The sequence below is a fragment of the Tauraco erythrolophus genome, chromosome 3 (assembly GCF_009769465.1).
Source record: "Tauraco erythrolophus isolate bTauEry1 chromosome 3, bTauEry1.pri, whole genome shotgun sequence".
Classification (NCBI taxonomy): Eukaryota; Metazoa; Chordata; class Aves; order Musophagiformes; family Musophagidae; genus Tauraco; species Tauraco erythrolophus.
The window spans coordinates 62,153,364-62,164,248 of NC_141467.1; the positions used below are offsets into that span (position 1 = coordinate 62,153,364).

Here is a 10,885-nt window from a genome sequence, read left to right on the forward strand (position 1 = left end):
TCTTTCTAAAACACAGCCTTTGATAAATGGGCTGGTATCAGCCCCTAGCCATGAATTAAAACCAAGACACAGGCTTCCCCTGGAATTGTGTTTAGAGAAGTGTGCTGTGACTAACGAGGAGCACGGCAAGTGGCCCAGCACTGCACACATTTCATCAACGCTCGCTGCAGTTTATTCCTCTTCAGGACACAGGCTCCCCGCGCAGCTCGTCAGCCAGAGCACATCATCCCACAGCACTCTTCTTCATGTCGGCTTTGGGTGAACCGCAGTGCTCTTCTGGCCCTGAAAGGGACATATGTTAAACGCTTTGTGGTTTTTTTTTTTCCTTTCTGCATGAACAGTAGTGCGTTTTGCCTATGCTTTGAGATTTTGCTCAGAAATTGAGAATTCATAGTACGAAATGAAGTCAAACATCCCTGCCTGGTGTTACTGGCTTTTATTGAGAGCTCAGAAACAAGCAGCATGCTGTCATGAAATGAGAGAGCGAGTTGTGGCTAAAAATCAATGATTAAAAGACAGTCATGAAGAATTAAAGTGCATGCTGACCGATGTCAAATATCATTCAAGAAGCAAATCTTCTGTCAAAGAATAAACACGATTCAAAATTATTTTTTACAAAAAACTTTCAATTAGATGGCACTCAAGGTCTTCAGTATGTTTTGGTTTCAATCCTTTTTCTTCCGACCGAAGGCTTTGTCCAAGCTGTTGGTGATCTTGAGGCAAGATTCGAAGAGTAGCACCATTTTTCTAGCAATGAGACTGATGAGACAAACACCGAGTTAGCGTTATGGGTTTTTTTTTTTTTAGAAAAAGGCACTCTATAAACAAAGAAATTATAAGTTTGTTGCATATTCCCAACACTTGCAATGTCTGGCACTCCCATGTTGTAAGTGGGGAAAATGACAGACAGATCAAGCCATTTTGTGGAAGCCCAGCCAACGCTGGAGGCAGTCACTGAAAGCACACAGTTCTAGCCCAGGCATTGCTCCCAGTATACCATCCCAGAAAAATTTTTGAAATTTCTATACCCAGCTATAGCTTAAGATGCATATTAGAGACAGAAGTGGCCAGAGGAATGCTATTCACCTGGATTAAAATTTAAACCCACTGTTTCTTCATAATTGGGTACGCATAACTGGATTTACTGCAGGAATACTAACTAAAGGACTGTTTTTACTAAACTTTCCTGCTGATTTTGCAGGCATGTGGCAAAGGAAAGAAGGCAATTCTAGAAGATGAGCCACATTCTTACGTTTTGAAAGCAAGAAAGTGTAAAGTCAGAGGCATGATTAGATAAAACTTTTCCTTTCGAATTGCATCCATGATCTTGCTGGCTACATACTCTGCATGATAAACAGGAAGAATGCAGTTTCTGGTGAAACAAGAAACAAAGCATTATGAAATTACAAAACCTTACTTTTGAAATGTAGTCTAACACAGAAACAATTTAATTAAATCATTTAATAATTTTTCCCCATTCCTTCAAGTAGGCTGAAGGAGTCTCCGATCCTCTTTGTTCCTTCTATCATCAAAACACATTGAAAACACTCTGGTTGTACTGTGAATTTAATGACTAATGAGTAACTTTTTGTGCAAGCCCCACTCAGACTCTAATGAAGTTACCGCCCACAGTGGCTGTGGCATTGAAAACTTCCGAGCTAATCCGTAGTATACGCTGTTCTATGCATGAGAGTTTCACCCTCCGCACACCTCCTCCTTTTCTACCGTAGACATTGAGGTGATGAATAAATAGACTGGGACCAGGCCTGTTTCCAGCCAGGAGAAAGGCTGTGCTCTGCATAATACGTGCTACTACAGGATGATGAATGGTAGAAGCAGGAGCAGAGCACTGAAAAAACAAGGTCACTGATAATGCACTACTGCAACAGCTAATTCGGTGCCTGCAACCTCTACCATCACTACAACCATAGAGCGACCCACCAGATACTAACACCACAGCTATTCTCACTCAGAGAAGTAGAGCACCTGCTAATACAGTTAATAATGACAGGTCACCAGTATCCTGACAGCCATAACTGTCATCACGGTGCCAAAACTACTTGTGGCAGAGAACCTCAACAGTGCCCATTCTACTGACAGCTGAGGTTGCTTTAAATACTGCCGTGCATCCCTAACCATTCCTCGACTGCGAGGTTATAACGCAGTCCCTGTTGCACTTCAGTTATTAATTGCATGCAAAGCTTGAATTTTTTTTATGTCAAGAGACATACTTGTATGTGCCAATAGGGCAAAAATATTGTATTGAAAAGCAAATTAACCTTATAATAGCTAGAGACTGAATATGGTGTATCTAGTTAGTAGAGATTCTTTTTTACATATGAAATAGTACATGATCTAAGTTTTACTTACTGGGTTTGAAAACCTTTAGCTAATTCAGTGTTAATAAAATAAGGGCAAACGATTGTGATTTTAATGCCTCGTTTTCCTGTATGATGCAGCTCCGAATTTAAGGCTTCCATCATTCCAATGACTGCAAACTTACTTGCAGAATAATCTGAAAAGTGGAGAAAGAAGAAATATCCAAAATATGTCAAAAGCACCATAGTAAGGGTTATATACAGAATGTAATGTTTTGCTATGTAAGCTTTGATATTACTTAGTTATATCATTAGCAGTCTTGTAATTAGTATTTTAAGGATGCTGTGCGTATTGGTGATGCTGACTCTGAAGGATAATGGCTCTTCCCATGATTGACGCATGGTTGTCTAAGGATAAGACCAATACTTTCCAGAGGACTATTTTTCAGTGCATACAGGAAGATGAGCTTATTCATTATGTACATTTCCAGATACTCATATACATGCCAGGCATTCTTTCAGTTCAGAGCATCTTCACTTTTTAACATCACAGGTTACATTTCAGTAAGAACTATTTCTACTGGTAAAATCTAAATACCTTACTTACAAATGCTGCTTCAAGCTATTAGTTCTGATTTGCCCTGCAACTGCAACACCATTTTGTTTGCCCAGGAAGACTGTATCTTGATCAGACTTGTCTGATTTTTATTGTTTGATGAACGTATGGAACTCCATCACTGGAGATAATCAAAGTTTGCCCTCACGATGCCCTGTGCAACGTGATCTAAGTTGGGCCTGCTTTTATTTGGGGGCATGGACAAAATGACCTCCAAAGATTCCTTCCAACCTAAATTATTCTGCAATTTTGCAACTGTAAGAACTTTAATATAGGTATTTACATGTGGTTTCCTAACATTTTTTTCAAATGTGTGTGAAAATCCTTGCTAGGTAGAATGAAATCCAATTTTGCTAAAAGAGTAACTTTAAAAACTGGCATCAGAGACAGTTGGTTATTCTTCAGGGGTTCACCCATAGAGGATGATGGAACCATATAACCTAAAAACGCATAGCTAAGGTGTAAAAACTTACAATGCATGGATGGACAGGTCCACTCTTGTAAGCCTTACAGTTACATGATGAAAGCTAGACGTGACCTAATATTGATACTGAATCTGACTCAATAATAACAGGTGGCAAATAAACACCATCAATCAGCAGAAGAAACAAGAGATAGATACTCATTACACTGAAGTTCACATGCTTGTAGGGCGACCTAAGAGACACAATCAGAATGTCAGAGAGGCTTGAGGACAGACTGAGCAGCAGACGTAGGCTGAGGTAATAGTCAGGACCATAGCATACAGCTCTCCTGAGGGAAACAGCTGAGAATATAAAGCTGCTAAGTAAAACAGCTTAAACCACAATTCATTCAAATTCATTTTAAGGAAAATTCTGCCAACATGCTTTCTGGACCTGAAAACCATTTTCCAACTAAATGTACAGTTCCAGGTATAACCTACATATGTCTCAGGACTCTTGAACATAAATGGACGGAAAACCTGACATGAGAAAGAGTTAGACAACCTGTACTCAGGGCTCCCTGCCACTGCACATGTACGAGCTGTATTGTCCTTCTTCTGTGGAGATAAGACAGGCTACTGTCAGACAGTAAGATCTGCAGTGAGCTCCCTGTACCACTCAGGCAACACACCACCATCATCCTCTTCAATACACCACCACCTTTTGCACCTGCAGGCTCTTCCTGAGTGTTCAGTACATCAGTATAAATGTCTGAAACCAAGCATTTATGAGATCTCCAACAAAAGTTATTAGCACGTAGATCTAATTTGTACTGGCACTTGATGATACCAACCTGACATTCTGTGGACTCCCAACAATCCCGCTACACTGGCTGTGCTAACCAGGTGTCCACGGTTGCAGGTCATCATGGCTGGAAGAAAGGCCTTGCAAGTCTAAGAGGCGGATAAAAAAAACCCTTTTTAACTAGACATGCCAAAAATGTTGTGTTCCAAATTAGGCTTTACAACCAGATTTGCTATCCGGGGCTTCACCACACAAGAAGCCAAACAGACCTTCTGTCTCTGTAAGAATTTATGAATGAGGGACAGCATTTCCTTGGATGGCTGCCCTCTACCTGAAGACCTGTCAGCATTAAAATCGTGTTATTGAAAGCAGCGAAGTTTTTATTTTCTCTGCCTCCCAGTTCCTCCTGGTTCCAGTCCTCTGACTATTGCCAAAGGTTTGGTACACAAGAGGGAGCTAGAAGTCAACACATCAAAGGGAGTTCAGCTCACCACGGGCCCTATTTGTTACAAACCGCGCTGCCTGGCAGCTCCAGGCCCCCACACCACCACTGTGGGTGATACTAACTGTATAAGGAGGATACCGGTGTTTTATGAGAGGGGAAAAGAAAAAAAAAAGACATGAACAGTAAAAAAATCTTTTTCGATAGCTGAGATGTGCTGCAATGTCTATCGACTCCAGATGTGTGCCTAGTAACATGTATTTTGGTTGAGGGCCCACAGTCAATGTCCTACTGCCCTATGTCTCTTCACACCTGCTAGGAAGAACATCTCCCTCTGCCTCAAGTATTTGGAGGAGTGATGCTCTGTGGACTGGGGAATGATTTGAGGACTTCTATCTGCAATGATGTTCTGGTGAGAAATGCCATTTAGAGAGGGATTTGCAATAATGCTACATTTTTCCCTGGTGCAGGCTGCTCACTCAGGCATATGAACAACAAATGCAAGAGGGGGAAAGAGCAACACTCCCTCACAACAAAACATCCTAAAGGTCAACTGAGACCCCAAATAACAGCAAATTCCTTCAGAGGTATGAAAACAAAACCAAGATAATACGTGCTATCCAGTTTTCTATGTACATTGAGCAGATGGCGATTAGGAATGAAAGCACAACCTGAAGACTGACACCAACACAGTGCTGCAACACGTGCTGCAGCACGTAATCCTAGAACCTAGAGTCATTTAGGTTGGAAAAGACCAGTAAGATCGTCAAGTCTAACCGTAAACCTGACACTGCCAAGTCCACCACTAGACCATGGTTGTGCCTCCCGACATGCTACAAGTCTATTAGACAAAGCCTTCTGATGCCAGCAAACATCAGGAGCAGGAAAGTCATCTGCCATGATGTCAGTGCTGACTTCAGCCACAGCTGTTAAAGATAGGGCATGTTTCACGATACGGTTGCACAAACTTTGGATTTAGCAGGGTGCCCGAGCAGGTTTGTGTTAACATTACTGAGGCATAGTGGGAAGACTGTCAATTTGGTGTGTCTCCAATTACAGGACAATTAAAAAGATGTATCTTCCTCCATTCAAGGCCCTTCCCATCCCTATTCCAAATTGGGTTCCGCAGGTAGGTGCCACCGTGGTGATTTTCCCACTAAAATACTTGCCTGTATCTTTCAGTCACCCAGGAGAGAAAAAAATTACATTACCCAGACTTGAGAGAGGAAGTTGACTCTTAAGGTCTTTTCAAAATCTGCATCTGGAATGTCACAGAACGTTTTCCCAAGCAGTATGCCAGCATTATTGATTAGAATAGTAACATCCCCAACTTCTCTTCTAACCTGAATAAAAAAAGGGTAAACAGAAAGCCTTAGAAAGTATCCGTGCCTCTCATGCTTCATTTATGAAAATGTTTAGTGACAATTGCAATTATTTATATCTTCACTGGAAATGTAAGAACTGTTGCACTGCATCAGATCAAAGGTCCATCTAAGCCCTATAGCCCTTGTCTCATGGTGGAAAGCAGTAAAAAAAAAGACCAGGACTCTAAGATCTCCTCAAGTGTACTCCTCAACTTTTCACACTCTGCAGCTTAGGATTTTCCTGAGAGAGACAAGGTATCTATATCTTTGTATTTAATATAGCCTCAGTTTTTTTTTCCCCCCAAGAATTTGCCTAATTGCTTCCTGAAGTCGAGAATACTTTTGGTTTCCACAGGAACCTGAGGTAATGAGTTACAAAGCTTAGTGCCCACTGTGAGCATGATTTAATTGCAACCTGAACACTTATTGTCCCCTATTTCTGGTACTGTGAGAATCTGTATTCCTCAGACAAGCCTGTTCAGTCCCTTTTCCGGATCATATCTACGGAACAGGAAAGAATTCAGTGCAGATCCCTGGGGGATACCAATACTTTGAGTACAGAAGCATTGACCATTAAATAGACAGATAACATCACTGGGCAAGAAGGCCAAAATCACCATTAACTTGATTTGGGTTTCTTATAAAAAGATTTTATTCCATGATTTGCGTTTATATCAAAGCAGATGGCCAAGATTTACTTATAGTATTAAGAATCAGGCTCACTGCAGAGATTTCTGTGCTGGAGGCAAACAGGTATTGGATGTCTCAAAAACTATAGAAGAATTACAAAAACATAAAAAAAAAAATCATAGATTTGCTGCTGTCTGGCAATTTGGAAATAAGCGCTTGAATCTGATGCCCCAATGTTTGACCTTCCTTTGGCTCTCTCAGGGCATCTTAGTGTTCAGTGAAGACCCTTCTGATACTCCTCCCGCGGTGTCAGGCTTCCTCCTTGTCACAGACAAGCAGGGCTCAACTACTACCACCTTTCCACCTGCACAAACGAATGCAAATCTACACCCTGCTGAGTATGGCAGGATTGCTCAACTCTTCTACATGGGACATACCTGTACTTTCTCGCCACTCGTACCTTTTAACTACTGTGTCGGTCCATATGATGATCCTCTTTTTCTTCACGTAGCAGCGGGTTTTTTTAATCTGGCTTCATTTGAGCTGTTTACTCACTAGCCCCCAAAAATGTGGGAAGTCTGACTTCCATTTACAAAAAGGCAAGCTGATTATTCTCCATTATGTATGTCTCTAGATGTCCATTAATTTTTTTCTTTATTGTAATTCCCACCAATTTTCTGTATGACAGGTTTGTAGTTTCTTGGTGTCCTCTCAAGTGCTCTTTCAAACTGGCATATTTCCTACTCTTTGTTTCTCGGATGCCTGTCGTAGCAAAACACCCCCCACGCATTTCTAGCTCATGAGCTCTGTATCTGATTTCCTTTGGAATTCCCAGGTGGACATTGTCTCATCCTGAAAATTAGTTGCTATTCACTTCATCAGTTTATTCTAAAACCTCTTTTTTAGGGACTTTGATGATCTCATTTGCTTTGTAGAAAGAAAGCTTACATTATGGGAAAATACCTAAGTTCTTCTGCAATGAATGTATCAAATAAAAGCAATTAATTTAACTCTCCTGCTATTTCTTTATCTTCTGTGTCCAAGCTCAAGATTTCTCCTATTACCAATCAAACAGTTGCAAGTATTTCCAAGAGTAGAGGAGACCTCTGACTGAAAAACTCTTGCTCTAAAAAAAATTTGGGCTCCACTGTTCAATTCATACAAATACCTACAAAGACATTGGTATTGTTAATGATAATTTAACACCTCAACAGCAATTTCTGAATTTGAAACAGGTCTTTTGAGTTTTTGCTTGTAGGTCAGTCTGTGCACTTCAGAATAGTCTTTGCTGATACAGGCACAGCAAATTCTGCAGGCTGGAGCCCTGTGGCTGATTCAGTTACTGTGTTTGGAGATTGGGAATTACTTGAGTGCACAAAACAAACATTTTGAGACTCTACTAAACTAAGAACAAACAAATAATTTCAAAACGTTCAGCATCAACAGGAAAGTCTAACAGAGAAATTACTTACAAAAGCTTAAACTAACCACTTTGGTGCATGTCTTTGCAAGAAGCAGGTAGCATTTAGGGATTCAAGACCAATTTGAAATGTTATTTTTAAGACATTTGATCTTGGTAAATTCTAAAGTGATTTTTTCCTTGCAAAAAGAGGGTTCTAGAAGAATTGCTGTTTGATTTATAGTATCATTGCAAATAAAGATCAAGTGTTACATTTGAAGTACTGACCATAAGTTGCTCAGACTGATTTTTCATCCTGCTGGGAAGCGGTAAAAGATATAAAGATTGTTGAAATGACCAAGATTCTTACTTCAAAATTGCAGGAGTCTTAATCCATGTCTTTTACACAGCGAGGATCACATCATCTGTACTGCCCAAGTGATTGGCAAAGATCGTCCTCCTTGAACACTGCGTGTTGAGTCAGTACGGAACACGCAACAACTTGCTCATCTCTGCAGACACACTATGTGATGTATCCTTGCCTGTACTGTCCAAGTAATACTATGATACCACTTGTGGTTCTTAACATCTACAAACAATGGTCCCAAATGGCATTTTTTTCTGTGCACTATCAGTTGGCTGTGCCCTAAATGCTTCTAACAAATACGAGTGAAATAACACCTTGTTGACTGCAAGCATGAGAATAGCAGTTCCAGACACGTACAGATACTGAATCCAACTTACCCTTTAGAAGTGCTTTTCATTGGGAACAATTCTTGAGGAAAAATACTTATTTCAAACTTTCATAGCTGTGTTCAGAAATAATTAATCTGTTTTGGATAAAATTAAAAGCAACAACTACAAAACAAAGAGCCCCCCTGACAACACATTGAAAATTAATGTTACATTTCAAGGCTATTCCAAAACAATCTATCAACATTCATGTGTCACAAAATATTTTAGCTAATTTCGCTGATGCATGCCTTTGGACACAGAATGTCAAAGATGTGACTTGACAGTCATGTCTAAATGTATATATATATATGTATATATACTAAGAATTTAACAGAAGAATTTTTCCTTGGCTAAAACGGTAGAGTGGCTAACTGGATTATAAGAGAGGTTATATCGAGAAATATTTTCAGGCAGTACGTAGTTTAAGGACAAGTAAATTTAATAATGTTAATTTAATGTTCAATTTCTGGACTCTGATAATAATTTTTAAAAAGTAATAGTTTATAAAGTGTAGGTCAGCACAGCAGAACAGTCTCATTTAAAATTGAGTCCTTCTCTATCTTACTTTCCAGCTGGATTGTCGAAAAAATAAACTGAAGCTGAATCATCAATTTGACTGGAAACCAGCTGTGTCCTGATGATATTTCTGAAACCATTACACCTTACACCACCCTTACAGAACTACAGTTTTCTAAACAAATGGACAAAGAAAAGGAACCTCCCTCTTACAATTTCCACTGTTTTTTAATTTTTTTTCTTGATATCTTAAAGAAATTTTAAAACCTAAACAAGCTAAGACATGGAGCTAACCTCTGCTCTATGTTTTACCATACTCTTAATCTAAAAGAAGTTACCATCTCACAGTGAAGACTGGAAATGAATACATCTCAACACAACAGACAAAACCCAGTTATGTCATTGTGAACATAGTTTAAGTTCCATCTGGAAGAAATTGTCAAAAAGAGAAAATCATTGTCCTACATGATTACTTCCCTTTAGTGAATAGTACAGTTTCTAAAAAAAATAAAAATAAAAATCAATACCATATACTAGCAAAAAGGAGCAAAAAATCAGAAGCAAGAAGCCAAATTAGAAGCCAGAAGCTGTGTCTTACCTTGTCTGCCTGTTCATAGACCTCCTCCCTGTTGCTGCAGTCACAGTGGTAGGCAAATACTCGTTTAGCTCCATTTTTTTGGGCTAATCTGCTTGTTTCTTTGTTACCTTCATCATCAATGTCCCAAAGAACCAAGGTTGCTCCCAAAGGAGCAAAATTTATGGCAATCTGCCTTCCAATCCCATTTGCAGAGCCAGTAATAAGCACTATTTCCCCAGCAAAAGTTTTTTTGCGTGGAGGAAATGGGAATAAGAAGAAATTCTCAAAAAATAAATAAAAAAATATTTTCAGGAACTGCAGTATCTTCAGGATGATCCTGAAGTCGAACATGGCTTTTCAGGCACAAACACGTCTCTTCTGTCATGTAAACCCAGAAATATAATGTTACCGACCTTTCGAAACACTGAGATATTGACCAAAAAAAAAAAAAAAAAGAAGATTGACTTTCAAACAGCTATTTCTTTCACACTGTTCTTTTGTGCAGGTACAAAATACATTACTAAAGACTTGTTTTGTGAAAGCTGCCGGCTTCTGACTAGCAGGATTAAAGCAAATATCTTCTGCTAGATCTACACACCTGCTGGGTCATTCCGGTCCTGGGCTTCCATCTCAGTTTCTAAAAAGGTTTAGTAACATACATTTTACATATGTATGTCGTGGCAATGCCTATAGAGTACTTGGCTTTCATAGCAAGGTGCTATCAGCTGAACCAAAAAGTACTGAAAACACTGGTGTGATATCAACCTCAGAAAGGAAGGTGTCCTCCTCAGCAGAAAAGGTGATGTGCTGCTTCAGGAAGCAGGCAACCAGAGCCTATCCATCCACACTGCCTATATTTTCCTGTGGCCGAAATCACAGAATCACAGAATGTTTGGGATTGGAAGGAACCTCAAAGGATCATCTAGTTCAATCTCCCTGCCAGAGCAGGACCACCTAGATCAGATCACACAAGAACGCGTCCAGGCGGGTTTTGAACATCTCCAGAGAAGGAGACTCCACAACCTCTCTGGGCAGCCTGTCTATCACACCACGTCTTCGTTTGTGAGCACATCACCAACC

General features: G+C 39.9%; 1 protein-coding gene across 1 annotated transcript; it reads right to left on the reverse strand.

Annotated features, from left to right (window-relative positions):
• Positions 1 to 665: 665 nt before the first annotated feature.
• On the reverse strand, positions 666 to 10,156 carry LOC104369947 (short-chain dehydrogenase/reductase family 16C member 6). The gene is made up of 6 exons (XM_009985213.2): positions 9,827 to 10,156; positions 5,796 to 5,927; positions 4,192 to 4,291; positions 2,371 to 2,515; positions 1,253 to 1,372; positions 666 to 759 (listed from the first exon to the last, which is right to left on the reverse strand). Exons 1-6 carry the CDS (start codon positions 10,154 to 10,156, stop codon positions 666 to 668), a joined length of 921 nt encoding a protein of 306 aa, XP_009983515.2.
• Positions 10,157 to 10,885: the final 729 nt, after the last annotated feature.

Excerpts from the sequence above, each read along its gene's own strand:
- LOC104369947 (XM_009985213.2), bottom strand. The coding sequence starts at position 10,156 with ATGTTCGACTTCAGGATCATCCTGAAGATACTGCAGTTCCTGAAAATA. Across the intron at positions 4,292-5,795 it reads ACTTCCTCTCTCAAGTCTGG|ACTTGCAAGGCCTTTCTTCC; the intron begins GTAATGTAATTT and ends TCCGCCTCTTAG. Across the intron at positions 1,373-2,370 it reads GCTAAAGGTTTTCAAACCCA|AAACTGCATTCTTCCTGTTT; the intron begins GTAAGTAAAACT and ends TTGTTTCACCAG.